The following is a 22,694-nucleotide window of genomic DNA, read 5'->3' as shown; positions in this document are numbered from 1 at the left end:
AAAACATTACAACGATCGATATATCATTTGTACGAATTTCATTGTTATGTACGTCAAGAAGCACTTCGAGATAAATGAAGATGATGAAATTGTTGGTACGAATAGTAAATTTTCTGAAATTGCGCGCATAATTACATCGTCAGTTTTTGACGGAACTGAAGGAAGAGCGTGGAGACCATATATATTACTCCAAAGAGCGTTGGTTAACCTAAGGGGCATGCCTGGAACGATTTTTCGATTTAAGACCCGCAGCTGTTGGGCTTCTGAAGGTAGAAGGTAAGCAGGAACGAAAATCAGAACATCTAGACATTTCAATGTAAGTGGACTTGACTGCACACTACCCACAGTAAGACGTTGCAGTGTGAGAAATAACTTCATTCTGATCTGCTGGGGATGACTTTAAAAAGAAACTCTCATTAAGGTAAGGCAACTTCCGGAAAAATACACCCGCTTCCCACAGCCCACTAGCGTTAAATAATATATGAATCTTGAAAAACACATTGTAGCGTTGAAAGATTTAAAAGAATAATTTTCTAACCCCATCACACACGGAAAAACGAGCAAGAAATACGATCAGGCATTCATTTGGGAAATACTAGGGCATGCGGCTTATTCTGCAGATTTGGCTCCGTCCGATTATAATTTATTTGCATCAGTGTGACGCTCTCTCGCTGAACACTCTTCAATTCGTATCAAAATGTACGGAAATGGCTCGCTGACTGGTTCACTTCAAAAGAAGAGCTGTTTTTTCGGCGTGACATTCATAGCCTGCAAGAGAGGTGACAGAAATGTATAAACAGCAATGGAGGTTATTTTGAATAAAATATTGTTTATCAGTTACAAACAACAGACATGTAATTATTGCAACCAAATTCCGGTTTCATACTTCAACACCTGGTATGTAGTCTTCGTTCGGTTATGTTGAAAACTGTTGCCTACTGACAATGGAATAATGCGTGCTACTTACAAATTTTACTATTGGTACCGCCAATTTCTTGACGTGCTCCATGCCTGCTAATGTAACACAAAGAGCTTCTTGAAGCACAGAACGATGAATCACGTCTGTCATAATTTTTTGCTCTCTAATTGTCAACTATAATGAAGAGACAAAGAAATCGGTACATATGCCCAATAACATGTAAGGCTGCCTCAAGCGCGTAGAAGTGCCGCAACACGACGTGGCATGGACTCGACTAATGTCTGAAATAGTGCTGGAGGGAACTGACACTTTGAATCCTGCAGATCTGTCCATAAATGCGTAAGAGCACGAGGGGGTGGAGATCTCTTCTGAACATCACGTTGCAACGCATTCAAGAGATGCTCAATAATGTTCATGTCTGGGGAGTTTGGTGGCCAGCGGAAGTGTTTAAACTCAGAATAGTGTTCCTGGAGCCACTCTGTAGCAAATGTGGACGTGTGGGGTGTCGCACTGTCTTTCTGGAATGCCCAAGTTCGTCGGAATGCACAATGGACGCGAATGGATGCAGGTGATCAGACAGGATGCTTACGTACGTGTCTCCTGTCGGAGTCGTATCTTGAAGTATCAGGGGCCCCATATCATTCCAACTGCACACGTCCCACAACATAACAGAACCTCCATCAGCTTGATCAGTCCCCTGCTGACATACAGTGTCCATGGATTCATGAGATTGTCTCCATACCATTACACGTCCAACCACTCGATACAATTTGAAACGAGTCTCGGCCGACCAGACAACATGTATCCAATATCAGCAGCCCAACGTCAGTATTGACGGGCCCAGGCGGGGCGTAAAGCTTTGTGCCGTGCCGTCATCAAGGGTACACGAGTGCGTCTTCGCTCCGAAAGTCCATATACATGACGTTTCGTTGAATGGTTCGCAGACTGACAGTTGTTGATGGCCCAGCATTGAAATCTATAGCAATCTGCGGAAGGGCTGCACTGCTGTCACGTTGAACGAATCTCTTCAGTCGTCGTTGGTCCCGTTCTTGCAAGATCATATTTCCGGCCGCAGCGATGTCGGAGATTTCATGTTTTAGCGGATTTCTGATATTCACGGTACACTCGTGAAATGGTCGTAAGGGAAAATCCCCACTTCATCGCTACCTCGACGATGCTGTGTGCCATCGCTCGTGCGCCGACTATAACACCACGTTCAGACTCACTTGAATTTTGATAGCCGCGCGGGATTAGCCGAGCGGTCTAGGGCGCTGCAGTTATGGACTGTGTGGCTGGTCCCGGAGGAGGTTCGAGTCCTCCCTCGGGCATGGGTGTGTGTGTTTGTCCTTAGGATCATTTAGGTTAAGTAGTGTGTAAGCTTAGGGACTGATGACCTTAGCAGTTAAGTCCCATAAGATTTCACACACACAGGCGTTGCCGACAGAAGGGCCGTATACTGCCTGTTTACATATCTCTGTATTTGAATACGCATGCCTGTACAAGTTTTTTTGGCGCTTCAGTCTAAATCTCTAAATTATTTCTGTGTCGTATTGTAATGTCCTTTCATAGCAAATTTGTAGCACCCGTCGCTTGTGCGAATATTGAATTTGCACCCTTCTCTCCCATTAATTTTTAGGATTGTGACAATTAATCGACAGACTGACTCTTTTTGTGCAAACTGTCACTGGACGTATGAACGTCCTTCGTACCACGAACAAGTAGCGAAGGACCAACAGCGGTGACACCACGATTCTGCCGAACTCAGAATGTTGGGCTAACCGATAAATGCCGCACCGCAATACTAAACTAAATGTCATGCTCTTCCGAGTTTTTCCGAGAAGGACCGAGAAAAGCCGAGTGACAGGCTGCGCCTTGGTCCGCACGCGACCCGCACACGCTGCAAGCGTGACGCTTGTCACCCCGTGACCGGCTCTGCTAGATAGCGTTCACAGAGGCGACCACGACGATCCGCTAGTGGCGGCTAGGAAGTGATAAGTTACGGAGGAGGAGGAGTATGGGGAGTTGAAGGCGGGTGTACTTGGCTGCAGCGCGCTACCTTCTGGAAGGCGGGCCGCGTCCTCTCGTCGCAGCTCTTGAAGGCGACGATGGCGGGCCCCACGGCCAGCACGAGCAGCCCCAGGGCGACGTAGACGAGCGCCGTGGGCCGCATCTTGCGCGCCGGCATCTCCCCCAGGGAGGTGGCGTTCGTGCCGTTCCAGCCCTCTCCGTAGTCCGGCAGCGCCAGCGAGTCGTTGAACGCCGGCTCCACCTCCAACGTAGAGTTGCCGCCGCCGTCCCACTCCCAGGAGGTTCCGTTTACGCCTGCCGTCTGGGCGCCGCCTTGTGTGACGCGGCTGGCCCTGCGGTTGGCCAGCGCCTCCTTCCATGCCTCTGCGTGTAGGCGCGAGTCCTGCAACCACACCGTCACAACCAATGAGCCAGTATTCTTCTGACTTTATCTGGCTAAAGCACTGTACAACACATTAAAATTCTTGTCTACCCTCTGGATAAAATTATGGTTTTTCATGTGTCACATTTGCACTCCGTCTTCAGGCCGCGAGTGGCCCACCGGGACCATCCGACCGCCGTGTCATCCTTAGTGGAGCCCGCGGACAGGAGGGACGTGGGGTCAGCGCACCGCTCTCCCGGTCGTTATGACGGTATTCTTGACTGAAGCCTCTACTACTCGGTCGAGTAGCTCCTCAATTGGCATCACGAGGCTGAGTGCACCCCAAAAAATGGCAACAGCGCATAGCAACCTAGATGGTCACCCACCGAAGCGCCGACCACGCCCGACAGCGCTTAACTTCGGTGATCTCACGGGAACCGGTGTAGCCACTGCAGCAAGGCCGTTATGTGTCATACTTGCACGGAATAAAATTAACGAAACTCCTCCCGAACAGGCCATAAAGGCCCAACAGTACCGACCGGCTGCCGTGTCATCCTTAGCCCACAGTCGTCAATGGATGCGGATATAGAGGAGAATGTGGTCAGCACACCGCTCTCCCGGCCGTGTGTCAGTTTACGAGACCGGAGCCGCTACTTCTCAATCAAGTACCTCCTCAGTTTGCTTCACGAGGGCTGAGTGCACCCCGCTTGTCAAGAGCGCTCGGCAAATCGGATGGTCACCAAGTGCTAGCCCTGCCCGACAATGCTTAACTTCGGTGATCTGATGGGAATCGGTGTTAGCACTGCGGCAAGGCCGTTGGCTTTATACGGAATTCCAATTCGGTTTTACATAGAGTGCTCTACTGCATTGGCTCCTTACTTAGCTTGCCCAACCTTTTCCCGAGCGACTGGAAAAAAGCGCAGGTGACGCCTGTATATAAGAAGGGTAGAAGGACGGATCCTCAAAATTACTGACCAATATCCTTAACATCGGTTTTTTGCAGGATTCTCGGAGATATTCTCAGTTCTAATATAATGAATTTCCTTGAGACAGAGAAGTTGCTGTCCATGCATCAGTACGGCTTTAGAATGCATCGCTCCTGTGAAACGCAGCTCGCCCTTTTTTCACATGATATCTTGCGAACCATGGATGAAGGGTATCAGACGGATGCCACATTCCTTGACTTCCTGAAAGTGTTTGACTCGGTGCCCCACTGCAGACTCCCAACTAAGGTACGAGCATGTGGGATTGGTTCCCAAGTATGTGAGTGGCTCGAAGGCTTCTTAAGTAATAGAACCCAGTACGTTGTCCTCGATGGTGAGTGTTCATCGGAGGTGAGGGTATCATCTGGAGTGCCCCAGGGAAGTGTGGTAGGTCCGCTGTTGTTTTCTATCTACATAAATGATCTTTTGGATAGGGTGGATAGCAATGTGCGGCTGTTTGCTGATGGTGCTGTGGTGTACGGGAAGGCGTCGTCGTTGAGTGACTGTAGGATACAAGATGACTTGGCCAGGATTTGTGATTGGTGTAAAAAATGGCAGCTAACTCTGAATGTAGAGAAATGTAAATTAATGCAGATGAATAGGAAAAAGAATCCTATAATGTTTGAATACTCCATTAGTAGTGTAGCGCTCGACACAGTCACGTCGATTAAATATTTGGGCGTAGCATTGCAGAGCGATATTAAATGGGACAAGCATGTAATGGCAGTTGTGGGGAAGGCGGATAGTCGTCTTCGGTTCATTAGTAGAATTTTGAGAAGATGTGGTTCATCTGTAAAGGAGACCGCTTATAAAACACTAATACGACCTATTCTTGAGTACGCTAGAGCGTTTGGGATCCCTATCAGGTCGGATTGAGGGAGGACATAGAAGCAATTCAGAGGCGGGCTGCTAGATTTGTTACTTGTAGGTTCGATCATCACGCGAGTGTTACGGAAATGCTTCAGGAACTCGGGTGGGAGTCTCTAGAGGAAAGGAGGCGCTCTTTTCGTGAATCGCTACTGAGGAAATTTAGAGAACCAGCATTTGAGGCTGACTGCAATGCAATTTTACTGCCGCCAACTTACGTTTCGCGGAAAGACCACAAAGATAAGATAAGAGAGATTATGGATCGTACAGAGGCATATAGGCAGTCAAATTTCCCTCGTTCTGTTTGGGAGTGGAACAGGGAGAGAAGATGCTAGTTGTGGTACGAGGTACCCTCCGCCACGCACCGTATGGTGGATTGCGGAGTATGAATGTAGATGTAGATGTAGAATAGGGATACGAAAAAAATATTTTCCAAAAGTAGAGGTTTTCTTATTTATGAAATAGGCATAATGTTCAAAACTTCGAAAGAGAAATATGTAGCCCAACGATAAGAGTAAGAACAACGTTTTTGGTCGTTTTCTTTCTAATCATTTTTTTTTCACTGTCTCTAAGAACCAACATCATTATGCCAACATTCTGTAGTTCCACCGCTCTAAAAAAAGCTTTTACGCTACAACAAAGTCCTGGTGTAAACGTTCTCCGTGTTCACAACTTGTATCCCTCAAGTGCTGAGGGGAAAAATCAATACCTACGTCTACATCTACACGGCTACCTTGCAAAGTGGCTGCAACAAGGTTCATCGAGCCACTTTCACAATAATTCTGTTATTCAACTCTCGAACAGCGCGCGGAAAAAACAAACACCTACATTTTTCCGTGCGAGCTCTGATTTCCCTTATTTTATTATGATGATCGTTTCTCCCTAGGGTAGGACGGCGTCAACATACTATTTTCGCATTAGAAGAGGAGAGTTGGTCACTGAAATTTCGTGAGAAGATCCCGCCGCTGCAAAAAACGCTGTTGTTTTAATGATGCCTGCCCCAAATTCTGTAGCACGTCCGTGACATTGTCTGCCCTATTTTTCGATAATGCAAAACGTGCTGACCCTCTTTGAATTTTCTCGATGTATTTCGTTAGTCCTATTTGGCAAGCATCGCATAATAAGCAGCAGTACTCCAAAAGAGGACGGACAAGCGTAGTGTAGGCAGTCACTTTGGTAGGTCTGTTGCATTTCTAACTGTTCTGCCACTACAACACAGTATTTGATTCGATTTCCCCACAGCATTTTTTATGTGTTCTTTACAATTTAACTTGTTGGTAATTGTAATTAGTTGAATTTACTGCCTTTAGAGTTGTTTACACCGAGAATACAACTTATATGCCTTCTTAACCACAGGAGTAAAATATGTCTTTCGCTTTTCAATGTGTACTCCGCACATACGTAACAAAACATATGGGGGCTATTTACATATCGTGTAGACACATTATACTCATGTATCACGAACTTCACATTAGCACCATAAGCACATAAAAATTAAAAACTACTGTAGCACCAGTACTCTTTCTTCGTAATTGCAAGAGGACTCACCATGTGACAGCACAAGGAAGAGTTGTGACTTCTGTCTATGACAGTTAACAAAAAAAGAAGGTCTAAGCACTATGGGACTTACCATCTGAGGTCATCAGTCCCCTAGAATTAGACCTAATTAAACCTAACTAACCTAAGGACATCACACACATCCATACTCGAGGCAGGATTCGAACCTGCGACCGTAGCAGCAGCGCTGATCCGGACTGAAGCGCCTAGAACCGCTCGGCCACACCGGCCGGCTGTGTGTGTGTGTGTGTGTGTGTGTGTATGTGTGTGTGTGTGTGTGTGTGTGTGTGTGTGTGTGTGTGTCGAAAGAAAGGGAACAACACTCATTCGGGTATCGGTGAAAATGAAACATTATGCTTATCTCGACAGGCTTGGCGGCCATTCGACGTTTTCATGATGAGTGTATTGTTAACACTCCCGTCTTACGAGTTGGCTATAGCTGTTTTTTCGCGGTAGCAAGGAAACGCTCCTCTTTTTACAAAACCTTAGACACCCAAGAGTACCTAGACAGGCCCGCTACATCACGAAACTGTTTTGTAACTCTGTGGGACAGCAGGTGAAATGGTGACTGTTCAACTGAGTGTGAAATCTTATGGGACTTAACTGCTAAGGTCATCAATCCCCAAGCTTACACACTACTTAACCTAAATTATCCTAAGGACTAACAAACACACCCATGCCCGAGGGAGGACTCGAACCTCCACCGGGACCAGCCGCACAGTTCATGACTGCAGCCCTTCAGACCGCTCGGCTAATCCCACGCGGAGTGAAATGGTGAAATGTAGCTATCAACAACCCTGTTATTTGATTGAACTGCGAGATCTGTCTCACCATCAATGAGTGACTTCGGCTGAACGAGGAATTTTTAAAGTCTCTCTCTCTTTCTTGTGGAACGGAAGCCATTATCAAGGCGGAGTTTCACCGTATAATAGTAATGTCCCCTGGAAATGAGTAGTATCTTGTCCCGTAGTCTTACCGAGTGTCCCGCGACAGTAAAATATCGCCGAAATCGAGCCGTGGCAGGGTCAGACGTCGGCCTGCGTGGCGATGGCGGCTTCCGCCTACGCGCAGCTAGAGACTGGGCCACGGCGCGTGTCTGCCATCACGTAGGCTCGCCTAGGCTAGCATGGCGCCGCGCGCGCCACCAGCGTTCCGCCGAATGCACCTCCTTCCAGGCAAATTGTACAGCAACACTCCTGAACCATCCCCACACGGGCCGCGGCATTTAACGTACAACGCGCTGATTTGATCTCTGACGTGTTGCTGAACGTTCAGAAACAACACGGCTTGTGTATGCTAAACGAGCGGCTAATCGTGGTGAGAGCGAACGCAGAGCATTCCAGCGGCGAATCGCAGCTACAGGTGATGCGTGCGAGCTACACAGTACACACAAGGGTTCTCGAGATGGATAAACGTAAACCAGCTGCGATAAGTTTAAGCATCCTCACACGGACAATGCAGCTGAGTCAGTGTCGGCTGTAGGGGCGGGGTCGAGGGGTGGGGGGTGGGGGGGGGGAGGCAACCGTGCCTCCGCCAAGGGTGTCAGGTCCCTAATTTTTAATATGGTTCCATAAAACAGTGAAAGTTCTATATAAATGAAGACGTGTGAGAATAAATTGGAAATATGAATCATTCAGAACATTTAGCGTCTTACTGATTATATAACGGTAAGACATAGATTTAGGAACCAGGTTTTAAATTGTAAGACATTTCCAGGGGCAGATGTGGACTCTGACCACAATATATTGGTTATGAACTGTAGATTAAAACTAAATAAACTGCAAAATGGTGGGAACTTAAGGAAATGAGACCTGGATAAACCGACAGAACCAGAGGTTTTAGAGAGTTTCAGAGAGAGCATTAGGGAACGATTGACAAGAATGGGGGAAACAAATACAGTTGAAGAAGAATGGGTAGCTTTGAGAGATGAATTAGTGAAGGTAGCAGAGGATCAAGTAGGTAAAAAGACGAGGGCTAATAGAAATCCTTGGGTAACAGAAGAGATACTGGATTTAAGTGATGAAAGGAGAAAAAACAAAAATGCAGTAAATGAAGCAGGCAAAAAGGAATACAAACGTCTCAAAAATGAAATCGACAGGAACTGCAAAATGGCTAAGCAGGGGTGGATAAAGGACAAATGTAAGGATGTAGAGGCGTATATCACTAGGGGGGCGAGGGGGGGGGGGGGGGGGAATACTGCCTACAGGAAAATTAAAGAGACCTTTGGAGAAAAGAGAACCACTTGCATGAATATCAAGACCTCAGATGGAAACCCAGTTCTTAGCAAAGAAGGGAAAGCAGAAAGGTGGAAGTAGTATATAGAGGGTCTATACAAGGGCGATGTTCTTGAGGACAACATTATAGAAATGGAAGAGGATGAAGATGAAATGGGAGATATGATACTGCGTGAAGAGTTTGACAGAGCACTGAAAGACCTAAGTCGAAACAAGGCCCCGGGAGTAGATAACATTCCATTAGAACTACTGATAGCCTTCGGAGAGCCAGTCATGACAAAAAACTACCATCTGGTGAGCAAGATGTATGAGACAGGCGAAATACCCTCAGACTTCAAGAAGAATAAAATAATTCCAATCCCAAAGAAAGAAGGGGTTGACAGATGTGAAAATTACCGAACTATCAGTTTAATAAGCCACGGCTGCAAAATACTAACACGAATTCTTTACAGACGAATGGAAAAACTGGTAGAAGCCGACCTCGGGGAATATCAGTTGGATTCCGTAGAAATATTGGAACACGTGAAACAAATGGTTCAAATGGCTCTGAGCACTATGGGACTTAACATTTATGGTCATCAGTCCCCTAGAACTTAAAACTACTTAAACCTAACTAAGCTAAGGACATGACACACAACCATGCCCGAGGCAGGATTCGAACCTGCGACCGTAGCGGTCACGCGGTTCCAGACTGAAGCGCCTAGAAACGCACGGTCACACCGGCCGGCCACGTGAAACAATACTGACCTTACGACTTATCTTAGAAGAAAGAATAAGGAAATGCAAACCTACGTTTCTAGCATTTGTAGACTTAGAGAAAGCTTTTCACAATGCTGACTGGAATACTCTCTTTCAAATTCTGAAGGTGGCAGGGTAAAATGCAGGGAGCGAAAGGCTATTTACAATTTGTACAGAAACCAGATGGCAGTTATCAGAGTCGAAGGGCATGAAAGGGAAGCAGTGGTTGGGAAGGGAGTGAGACAGGTTTGTAGACTATCCCCAATGTTATTCAATCTGTATATTGAGCAAGCAGTAAATGAACCAAAACAAAAATTCGGAGTAGGAATTAAAATCCACGGAGAAGAAATACAAACCTTGAGGTTCGCCGATGACACTGTAATCCTGTCAGAGACAGCAAAGGACCTGCAAGAGTAGCTGAACGGAATGGACAGTGTCTTGAAAGGAGGGTATAAGATGAACATCAACAAAAGCAAAACGAGGATAATGGAATGTAGTCGAATTAAGTCGGGTGATGATGAGGGAATTAGATTAAGAAATGAGGCACTTAATGTAGTAAAGGAGTTTTCCTATTTGGGGAGCAAAATGACTGATGATGGTCGAAGTAGAGAGGATATAAAATGTAGACTGGCAATGGCAAGGAAAGCGTTTCTGAAGAAGAGAAATTTGTTAATATGGAGTATAGATTTAAGTGTCAGGAAGTCGTTTCTGAAAGTATTTGTATGGAGTGTAGCCATGTATGGAAGTGAAATATGGACGATAAATAATTTGGACAAGAAGTGAATAGAAGGTTCCGGAATATTGTGCTACAGAAGAATGCTGAAGATTAGATGGGTAGATCACATAACTAATGAGGAGGTATTGAATAGAACTGGGGAGTAGAGAAATTTGACGCACAATTAGACTAGTAGAAGGGATCGGTTGGTAGGACATATTCTGAGGCACAAAGGGATCACCAATTTAGTATTGGAGGGCAGCACGGAGGGTAAAAATCGTAAAGGGAGACCAAGCGATGAATACACTAAACAGATTCAGAAGGATGTAGGCAGCAGTAGGTACTGGGAGATGAAGAAGTTTGCACAGGATAGAGAAGCATGGGGAGCTGCATCAAACCAGTCTCAGGACTGAGGACCCAACAAGAACAGCGTCTTACTGGAAACTACGGTATTGTGAAACGGATGACGAACGAAGTGCTGGAGTTGGTCACCTGTGTCTTTCAAAATAGCAAAAATCGCTATTTTACATCTACATCCATACTCCGCAAGCCACCTGACGGTGTGTGGCGGAGCGTACTTTGAGTACCTCTATCGGTTATCCCTTCTATTCTAGTCTCGTATTGTTCATGGAAAGAAAGATTGTCGGTATGCCTTTGTGTGGGCTTTAATCTATCTCATTTTATCCTCATGGTCTCTTCGCGAGATATACGTAGGAAGAAGCAATATCCTGCTTGACTCCTCGGTGAAGGTATGTTCTCGAAACGTCAACAAAAGCCCGTACCAAGCTACTGAGCGTCTCTCTTGCAGAGTCTTCCACTGGAGTTTATCTATCATCTCCGTAACGCTTTCGCTGTTACTAAATGATCCTGTAATGAAGCGCGCTGCTCTCCTTTGCATCTTCTCTTCTATGAACCCTATCTGGTACGGATCCCACGCCGGTGAGCAGTATTCAAGCAGTGGGCGAACAAGTGTTGTAACCTATTTTTCCTTAGGATTCTTCCAATGAATCTCAGTCTGGCATCTGCTTTACCGACGATTAATTTTATATGGTCATTCCATTTTAAATCACTCCTAATGCCTGCTCCTGGCAGTGTTGGCTACTCTATTTCTATCATGAGTATATACAACGCCTGAAATCTATCTACGTCAGCTATAAAGCTCTTACAGAAGCGACAAACTTTACAACAAAGAAATAAAGATAAAAGTCAGCATATGATGGCCTAACGATTCCTTAAATAGCTGTAGGAGTATCGCTGAGGATAATACTTCGTAATAAACGGAGAAAGAATGATCTAAACTCTTTAATGCAGGCATTGTGATTAAGGAGCGTTTACGCGTGGGGAGATGTATGACATCCTTCCCTGTCCCATGGCCTCCTATTTTGCATAGAAATGCATCGACGATACCACCGACAATACACTACTTAGCTGTGCTTGCTGCTACGGGCCTCTCGCTGCACGCTCCTTTCTTAGGGAACGAGAAAAAACTATATCTACTCTGCTAGTAACGTCACCTAATTTTGGCTGCATATATAATTTTGGAGTTGCAATTTAACCTCGAGCGGGCGCGCCTGTGTATCAAGCGCGCCACTCTTAAATAATATCGTTTCGTACTGTTCCATTGTTGTTTGACAATTGCGGGCCCGTACGTATTCCTTCGTTACTGCTTCAGTTAACGCAGCAGGAAGTTGTGATATCATACGACCAAGAGAGCAGCAGTTATGTAAGATAAACAGGAAGCTAGGTGAGAAAAAAAATTACGATCGGTGCAAGAAATAAACCAGATTCGGAGTTAGCAGCACAACCCCACATTGAGGCAGTTTCTACGAGATAATTAGTAATAAGCTTTTGGCAGAGATCTGATGCAACAGCCCTGTTTAATGCTTCGACTAGGTCGTTGGTGTGCGGTAAGACTTGTGTGTGGCAACAGAGTGCTACAATGAAAGGTTTATTTCATTATTGTTTCATTAAACAGTGATTTAGCTCATATAATGTTAGTTTATTTTATCATTGTTTAATCTGACTAAGGTTAAACTGTAATGTCGTTCACATATATTTACCTACGTATCAAAACCGTCCGCACGAAAGACAGCACCCATGTAACATTGGACGTGCCGGTTAATGCGAGTTGCCGATCTACTTCTCTGATTTGCAACTGCAGCGCCTTCCACCTGCAATTGCTGCATATGGCTCGCAGGTCACAAAGCTTGTTCATGAAGTGCACGGGCGCAAAATTTCTTCGTTGGCTCTATTAACCACATTTTCTCACTTGTCCGTATTCTAGTCGTGAAGTTCTGTCTGTGGGTGTGCGACCCATTGTTGAGCGCTCTTCGATTGCTGGGATCCACATAAGGTCGGATTAAAAGAAGACACCGAAGCAATTTCGGAGGTGGATGCTAGATTTGTTATCAGTTGGTTCGAACAACACGCAAGTATTAAGGATATGCTTTGGGAACTCATATGGAAATGAATGGAGCGAAGGCGACCATTTTTTTTCGAAGAGGGGTAGAGAGAAAATTTAGAGAACCGGCATTTCAGGCTGACTGCAGAACGATTCTAGTGTCACCAACGTATATTTCATGTATGGAAGATGAGATAAGAAAGATTAGGGCTCATACAGAGGCATACAGTCATTTTTCCTTTGCTCTGTTTGCCAATGGAACAGAAAAGGAAGTGACTAGTGATGGTACAGGACACCTTCCACCATGCACCCTACTGTGGCTTTCGGAGTATGTATGTAGTAAACATAGAGGTATACATAAATAAAAACATCAATATCGATGAAGATGTTACACTGCAAAACGAAAAGTTTCATGTCAACTCAGCAAGGGCATGAGCTTATGAAAGTTAAGTTACAAACAGTACGATACAAATTCACAACATTCTCCCACATATTATAAAGACTGTTTTATTATCCTCACGTGTTAGCAAAACCTCACGGTCATTCTTTCTTCATCACTGTTTCTATTCAACAGAAGAATCCTTAGGACATGTGCAGTACAAGACTTTAAACAAGAAAGTGCAAAACACGTTACTGCAGGTATTCCTGTCTCCCTGGTAGATAAATCCAGTCGAGCAAACTCACTTCTGAAAGTGCACTTACATTTACATAGCATCCAATATAGTTTTATTAAATAACGGTACAGTCCAAGAACCTTTTAGACGCTGCGAAAGTGATTTAAAAAGAAAGGAATTTAGCGAGATGTGAACAAACTACAAAAAGCACATATTGCTTCGTAACGCCACGTCTCTATAATTACACTACACTGACATTTCGGAACATTCGACTGTCATGTATGTTACCATATCCTGAAGGCTTTAAAAGCCAATACGTTATCAAAATACATTTAACTATAACAAATTATGCCATGAATAAAGCGTTTGTGATGGATCTTCAATGTGCCGGTGCCTTGGTTCGGCATATTTTAATAACAGCCAAGTTACATTAAGAAAATTCTATAACTACCGGTATGAAGTTTCCGTCGCTTTATTACAACAAAGTTTACCAATAACGACGCGTTTTCCAGAGTTCCTCATCATGCTTGTGCTTTGATAGGGCATATATTCGTAGGGCATAAGTTACAATAAAAAAACACACCTAATATGGTTTTCAACAGAAATCCGATACGGGATTTCCCAACTATGTACTGAAAAGAAGATGGCCTGGAGGTGACGTAGGCCGTGTTCTTCCATCCCGTTGGTCTACGTTCATACGCACGTTCAGAATACCTGACATGCTTGGTGTTCCTCGGCACGTTCGAAAAACTTCAGCACCCTTTTCCAAGCTACGACGTCAGAAACAGCTATGGTGTCAGAAACACGGATCGTTCAATGTTCACGATCGAATGCACGGTCCATGTGTTGACGGGTTTAGGTTGCGTTCACAGTACCACCGACCTCGGTCGCCAGACGCCGTCCCCAAAGGTCGTCCGATAACATCGGCCGACAGCTTGGTCACAGTGCGTTCGATCTCCTTTAGCATTTGGTAGGGTCAAGGAGGTTATGTTCGAATCTATTCTATCATGGAGATTCATCCAAGAGTGGGATGGACGCCACGACGCCTCGATGCCTAGGAACGAACGCTACGTTCTAGCTTTTGCTAGTAAAAGAATACCAAATGGACCTAAATGAGCTATATCCGTCTCTGAAGGAGCGTAGCAAGTACTGCAAGCTCATTCCTCAGCTGCTGGAATAACCAGACAAATTTTACGAGTATATGACATGTAGAGAGAAACTTTCTAGTACATTATTCGTGTTGACACTGAAAGGCAGTGTTACAAACACTCTGCAAAAATTGAAAAAAAAAAGACAGCAAAACAGATGTATGTGAATTAACCTCCAGTGACTTTCATTTTACGTACATGCGAGAAAGAAATATAAATTTTAGAAGAAGATACTCTAAACATCTAAAGCACAATAGAATGTGAACAAATACACCGTCGCGAGACTGAATACCTTAAGATCCACACCCAACATAAATAAAAGTAAAATATATTTATTTAAAAAATTAAATAAAAATTCGCTTGACGCCTTCCTAAGATGCAGCCTCCATTCGTTCAGAAGTATGTAAGCGTGGACCAGATGTGGCTTGAGTCCAAAGAAACAGTATCGACAGCAATGGAGAGATTTATACCAAATGAATTAATAAGAGAGTGAACTGATCCTCCATGGTACACACCAACAGGTCAGAACACTGTCGCTGGAGCAGCGAGAAGAACATGACAAATTTAAAAGAGCACAAAAATTACTAGACTGACCAAGTTTTTCGCAAGCTCAAAATTTAGTGTGAACGTCAATCCAATATGTTTTTATAAAATTATAAACAGCCGACTAGTTGCAATGGATAAAGAATTCTTTACCTAGGTTTCAACAAATTTAAATTTGTCTTCTTCAGAAGGTGGCAATTTTACATTAGTATGGACTGATGTATCATGGCCGTTTTTACACATGTCTGCATAGATCCATTTGTCAAAATTAAAATATAGCCCTAAAAATAGGGTTTGTCACGTAAATATAAATTAGTACGTGGATGTTGCAGAGCTCACAACATCCATGAACTAATTTATATTTACGTGACAAACCCTATTTTTAGGGCTATATTTTAATTTTGACAAATGGATCTATGCAGACATTTGTAAAAACGGCGATGATACATCAGTCCATACTAATGTAAAATTGCCACCTTCTGAAGAAGACAAATTTAAATTTGTTGAAACCTAGGTAAAGAATTCTTTATTCATTGCAACTGGTCGGCTGTTTATAATTTTATTACGTGGAACCGTTGCTGTTGTGCAGCTATGTTTAAAATACCAATATGTTTTTCACAGTTTCCACAACGAAACTCTGCCTCGAAATCTGACAGAAAATCCAAAGACAAGTCTTATGCCTGCCACGATACAGGTTCCTTCCTTGCTTATAGGTACGTGTATCATGACTCATGAGGAACCTATAAAGTTTGCGTTCATATTTGGTGTTTTTAATAACAGACTTAAATAGTGAATACGAAAATCTCGTGTAGCTGAGTCAAAATTATACAGCTGGCTTTGTTGGCCGAGCAGTTCTAGGCGCCTCAGTCTGGAACCGCGCGACCGCTACGAGCGCAGGTTCGAATCCTGCCTCGGGCATGGATGTGTGTGATGTCCTTAGGTTAGTTAGGTTTAAGTAGTTCTAAGTTCTAGGGACTGATGACCTCAGCTGTTAAGTCCCATAGTGCTCAGAGCCATTTGAACCATTTTTTTCAACATTATACATTTTTTCTGGTACCAGATTTTTAGAATAACATAAGGTGTCAGTTACGTACTTTCTGTGCACATGTGTGTTTGATTCTGTTATTACGCAACGACATGGGGAACTTGGACTGTAAGGTAGGCAATGCAGCCTTAAACAGAATTATCACTGTGTGTCCCACCAATTGGTGATGCACATCAAATGAAAACAGTTTTGCGTTCAAAAGATGGCTAGTTAATGCAGCAGAAATTAGTTATCAATAAAAAATTATCCTTGCGATCTTGATTAGTAAAGGATTTTTTCCGAATCCACAACTATCGTTCCAGGAATGTTACTGTTGGCTAACCATTGCCTCACACATGCCGTTTTATGACATGGTGCACTGTCTTGTTGGGACAGAGTCGTCATTCCGAGCGGCCCTCCATTGCACGCAGTACACAATTCTGTAAAATTTGTCCATAATCTTCCGCGTTTTGCCTGTTCTTGAGTACAATAAGTGGCCCACGCGCTAGCCACCAAAAACACCATATACCGTAATCCCATGTCTTCCATACTTCACAGTTGAAGCTAAAGATTATGTCAGGTAATTTTCTTCAGGTTTCGCAAAACCCAAAACCCTTCCGCAGGATTTTCACAGGTCGTAGCGAGACTCAACACTCCAAATCACTCGTTTTTAGTCATCCATTGTTCAATGTCGTTTTTTTTTAACTACCATATGCTTCGCGTAGCATTCGTTACACAAATGAGGGGCTTACGAGGGGATACGCAATCACTGCAACCCATTCATTTTAAGTCCCCATGCATAGCCATTATGTTCAATGGAGTGCTGGTAACACTTTGGAATACACGAGAGATTCCTTCCGCTAACTTAATACGATTTTTTACAGTTTCCGCAATGGTCGACCGTCCTTGTCCGGCAGTCCATGAGGTCTCTCTAGTCTTGGTTTGGCCATGGTTGTTCCATCCCTTTTGAACATGACAATCACATCACCAGCAATCGCCTAGGGCAGCTATAGAAGGTCTGAGACGTTCAAAATGCCTCTTAGCACTTTAGGACCTAACATCTGAGATCATGAGACCCTTAGAACTTAGAACTACTTAAACTAACCTAAGGACATCACACACATCCATGCCCGAGGCAAGGTTCGAACCTGCGACCGTAGTGGTCGCGCGGTTCCAGGCTGAAGCGCCTAGAATCTCTCGGCCACAGTGGCCGGCGGTCTGAGACATCTTAGAAGCAAATGTTACTCAGGTGCTATCAAATGACTAATCCACTTTCCAAGTCAATCAGCTTTCCCGATCGACCCACTCTGCCTTTACTGCTTCTTTACTGACAACACAATACCCCCCTTGCCGGGGGGGTCTCGTCCGTAATGTGGAGGAGGCCCTTCCGGCAGCTATTGAACGCACTGGGTGTGACCGGCTGCAGATAGTAGCACATGTCGGAACGAATGACGCCTGCCGCTTGGGTTCTGAGGCCATCCTTGGTTCCTTCCGGCGGCTGGCTGATTTGGTGAAGACAACCAGCATCGCACGCGGAGTGCAAGCTGAGCTTAATATCTGCAGCATAGTGCCCAGAGTCGATCGCGGTCCTCTGGTTTGGAGCCGTGTGGAGGGTCTAAACCAGAGGCTCAGACGACTCTGCGACTGTAATGGTTGCAAATTCATCGACCTCCGTTATTGGGTGGAGAACTGTAGGGCCCCCCTAGACAGGTCAGGCGTGCACTACACACCGGAAGCAGCTACTAGGGTAGCAGAGTACGTGTGGCGTGCACACGGGGGTTTTTTAGGTTAGAGGGACCCCCCCTTGGGCGAAACGATAAAATACCTGACGGCTTACCAGAGAGGACATTATCATCGTTGATAAAGAACGTCCGTCCTCAGAGACCAAAAACAGGAAAAGTTAACGTAATATTGGTAAACTGCAGGAGTATCCAGGGCAAGGTTCCTGAATTAGTATCTCTTATTGAAGGAAATAGTGCGCATATAGTATTAGGAACGGAAAGTTGGTTAAAACCGGAAGTGAACAGTAACGAAATCCAAGACACAGAATGGAATATATACCGCAAGGATAGGATAAACGCCAATGGTGGAGGAGTATTTATAGCAGTAAAGAATTCAATAATATCCAGTGAAGTTATTAGCGAATGCGAATGTGAAATAATCTGGGTTAAGTTAAGTATCAAAGGTGGGTCAGATATGATAGTCGGATGCTTCTATAGACCACCTGCATCAGCAACCGTAGTAGTTGAGCGCCTCAGAGAGAACCTGCAGAACGTCGTGAAGAAGTTTCGTGATCATACTATTGTAATAGGGGGAGACTTAAATCTACCAGGTATAGAATGGGATAGTCACACAATCAGAACTGGAGCCAGGGACAGAGACTCTTGTGACATTATCCTGACTGCCTTGTCCGAGAATTACTTCGAGCAGATAGTTAGAGAACCAACTCGTGAAGCTAACGTTTTAGACCTCATAGCAACAAATAGACCGGAACTTTTCGACTCCGTGAATGTAGAAGAGGGTATCAGTGATCATAAGTCAGTGGTTGCATCAATGACTACAAGTGTAATAAGAAATGCCAAGAAAGGAAGGAAAATATATTTGCTTAACAAGAGTGATAGGGCACAAATCGCAGAATATCTGAGTGACCACCATCAAACGTTCATTTCTGAGGAAGAGGATGTGGAACAAAAATGGAAAAAATTCAGAAACATCGTCCAGTACGCCTTAGATAAGTTCGTACCGACTAAGGTCCAAAGCGAGGGGAAAGATCCACCGTGGTATAACAATCATGTACGAAAGGTACTACGGAAACAAAGAAAGCTTCATCATAGGTTTAAGAGTAGTCGAATCATAGCTGATAAGGAAAAGCTGAACGAAGCGAAAAAGAGCGTAAAGAGAGCAATGAGAGAAGCATTCAACGAATTCGAACATAAAACATTGGCAAACAATCTAAACAAGAACCCTAAAAAGTTTTGGTCATATGTAAAATCGGTAAGCGGATCTAAATCCCCTATTCAGTCACTCGTTGACCACGATGGCACCGAAACAGAGGACGACCGAAGAAAGGCAGAAATACTGAATTCAGTGTTCCGAAACTGTTTCACTGCGGAAAATCGTAACACGGTCCCTGACTTCAGCCGTCGCACGGACGCCAAAATGGAAAATATTGAAATAAACGATATCGGAATTGAAAAACAACTGCTATCACTTAGTAGCGGAAAAGCATCCGGACCAGACGAGATACCCTTAAGATTCTACAGTTATTATGCTAAAGAACTTGCCCCCTTTCTATCAGCAATTTATCGTAGATCGCTGGAAGAACGTAAAGTACCTAGCGACTGGAAGAAAGCGCAGGTCGTTCCCATTTTCAAGAAGGGTCATAAATCAGATGCGAATAATTATAGGCCTATTTCGCTTACGTCAATCTGTTGTAGAATAATGGAACATGTTTTGTGTTCTCGTATTATGACGTTCTTAGATAATACAAATCTCCTTCATCATAACCAACATGGATTCCGCAAACAGAGATCATGTGAAACTCAGCTCGCCCTATTTGCCCAAGAAATTCACAGTGCCGTAGACACTGGCGAGCAGATTGATGCCGTATTCCTGGACTTCAGGAAGGCATTTGATACGGTTCCGCACTTACGTTTAGTGAAAAAAATACGAGCTTACGGAATATCGGACCAGGTTTGTGATTGGATTCAGGATTTCCTAGAAGAAAGAACACAACATGTCATTCTTAACGGTTCAAAATCTGCAGATGTAGAGGTAATTTCGGGAGTACCGCAGGGAAGCGTGATAGGACCTTTATTGTTTACAATATATATAAATGACTTAGTTGACAACATCGGTAGCTCCGTGAGGCTATTTGCAGATGACACGGTTGTCTACAAGAAAGTAGCAACATCAGAAGACTCGTACGTACTCCAGGAGGACCTGCAGAGGATTAATGCATGGTGCGACAGCTGGCAGCTTTCCCTAAACGTAGATAAATGTAATATAATGCGCATACATAGGGGCAGAAATCCATTCCAGTACGATTATGCCATAGGTGGTAAATCACTGGAAGCGGTAACGACCGTAAAATACTTAGGAGTTACTATCCGGAGCGATCTGAAGTGGAATGATCACATAAAACAAATAGTGGGAAAAGCAGGCGCCAGGTTGAGATTCATAGGAAGAATTCTAAGAAAATGTGACTCATCGACGAAAGAAGTAGCTTACAAAACTCTTGTTCGTCCGATTCTTGAGTATTGCTCATCAGTATGGGACCCTTACCAGGTTGGATTAATAGAAGAGATAGACATGATCCAGCGAAAAGCAGCGCGATTCGTCATGGGGACATTTAGTCAGCGCGAGAGCGTTACGGAGATGCTGAACAAGCTCCAGTGGCGGACACTTCAAGAAAGGCGTTACGCAATACGGAGAGGTTTATTATCGAAATTACGAGAGAGCACATTCCGGGAAGAGATGGGCAACATATTACTACCGCCCACATATATCTCGCGTAATGATCACAACGAAAAGATCCGAGAAATTAGAGCAAATACGGAGACTTACAAGCAGTCGTTCTTCCCACGCACAATTCGTGAATGGAACAGGGAAGGGGGGATCAGATAATGGTACAATAAGTACCCTCCGCCACACACCGTAAGGTGGCTCGCGGAGTATAGATGTAGATGTAGATGTCACGTTTTATACAGGTGGGGTGGGCCTCTCATGACATCTAGTGATCAACTCCGCGCTGGGGGTCCTGGATACTTTTCATGAGATAGTGTATGCAGGTGTGTAGATATAGACTAGGCGGTGGCCACGGCTACACGTCACTAACTCTGACACGGCGTCCCTGTTCTGTGCACGTCGGCAGCTGCTCTCAAGTCCCGGTGGCAGACCTCGCGACCAAGGACCGCTGCGGCGGGGCCATGCTCGGTCCATTCTGCATTCTCCCGCGGCGCACGTCATTTCGGACACGCGCCACTGCCTTTGCTGTGGTTCGGCTGCCGTTGCGTAACGAGGTGACTGCAGCTGGCGAGGAGCGGCAGCTGACTCATAGATTCACAGCTACCGTCGGCGTAACTGACCATGACTGACGTAACTCTGCTTTTTAGACGGTTTACCACACTTCTTTGAGACGAAGGCTAATCTGACTCAGAAAGAGTAAAAATTATGTATTCGTAGCCTGTGGTAGCTATTGTCCATACAATTTATAAAAGTGTATATATGCATGTATCTTCCACATTTCCTGTTAAACCACTGGAATCGATTTCAGCCAAAGTTGGTACCGCTTACTGTCTGAAAAGAATCACTGAGGAAATAAGAATCACCTACCTTTCAAAAGGATGGAGGTGGGCCGAAAAAAAAGTGTAGCTCACGACGCGCAATTAGCCAGAACATACTATGGGATCAAAAGTATACGGAGACTCACAAAAACATACTTTTTCATACTAGATGCATTGTGCTGCTACCTACTGCCAGGGACTCCATATCAGCGCCCTCAGTAGCCATTAGACACCGTGAGAGATCAGAATGGGGTGCTCCGCGGAATTCACGGACTTCGAACGTGGTCAGGTGATTGGGTGTCAATTGTGTCATACGTCTGTACGCGAGATTTCCACACTCCCAAACATCCCTATGTCCACTGCTTCCGATGTGATAGTGAAGTGGTAACGTGAAGGGACACGTACAGCACAAAACCGTACAGGCCGATCTCGTCTGCCGACTGACAGAGACCGCCGACAGTTGAAGAGAGTCTATCCAGACCATCACACAGAAATTCCATACTGCATCAGGATCTACTGCAAGTACTATTACAGGTGGGAGGTGAGAAAACTGGGATTTCATGGTCGAGCGGCTGCTCATAAACCACACACCACGCCATAAATGCCAAACGAAAACTCGCTTGGTGTAAGGAGCGTAAACATTGGACGACTGAACAATGGAAAAACGTTGTGTGGAGTGACGAATCACGGTACACAATGTGGCGATCCGATGGCAGGGTGTGGGTATGGTGAATACCCGATGAGCGTCATCTGCCAGTGTGTGTAGTGCCAGCAGTAAAATTCGGAGCCGTGGTGTTATGGTCTGGTTGTATTTTTCATGGAGGGGGCTTGCTCCCCTTGTCGTTTTGCGTGGTTCTATCACAGCACAGGCAAACATTGATGTTTTAAGCACCTCCTTGCTCCCCACTGTTGAAGAGCACTTTGGGGATGGCGATTGCATCTGTCAACACAATCTAGCACCTGCTCGTAATGCACGGACCGTGGCGGAGTGGTTACACGACAATAACATCCCTGTGATGGACTGACCTGCACAGAGTCCTGACCGGGATCCTACAGAACACCTTTTGGATGTTTTGGAACGCCGACTTCGTGCCAGGCCTCACCGACCGACATCGATACCTCCCCTCAGTGCAGCACTGCGTGAAGAATGGGCTGCCATTCCCCAAGAAACCTTCCAGCACCTGACTGAACGTATGCCTGAGGGTATGGAAGCTGTCATCAAGGCTAAGGGTGGGCCAACACCATATTGAATTCCATAATTACTGATGGAGGGCACC

General features: G+C 44.8%; 1 protein-coding gene across 1 annotated transcript in view; it reads right to left on the bottom strand.

Moving 5' to 3' along the window:
• Positions 1–22,694, bottom strand: part of LOC126412503 (uncharacterized) — a 197,993-nt gene that overhangs the window by 5,611 nt on the left and 169,688 nt on the right. The window contains exon 2 of the mRNA XM_050082127.1: positions 2,976–3,329. Coding sequence (XP_049938084.1) covers positions 2,976–3,329 — 354 coding nt within the window. The remainder of the gene's footprint in view (positions 1–2,975; positions 3,330–22,694) is intronic.

The sequence above is a fragment of the Schistocerca serialis genome, chromosome 7 (genome assembly GCF_023864345.2).
Source record: "Schistocerca serialis cubense isolate TAMUIC-IGC-003099 chromosome 7, iqSchSeri2.2, whole genome shotgun sequence".
Lineage (NCBI taxonomy): Eukaryota > Metazoa > Arthropoda > Insecta > Orthoptera > Acrididae > Schistocerca > Schistocerca serialis.
This window is presented reverse-complemented; position numbering and strand designations above follow the sequence as displayed.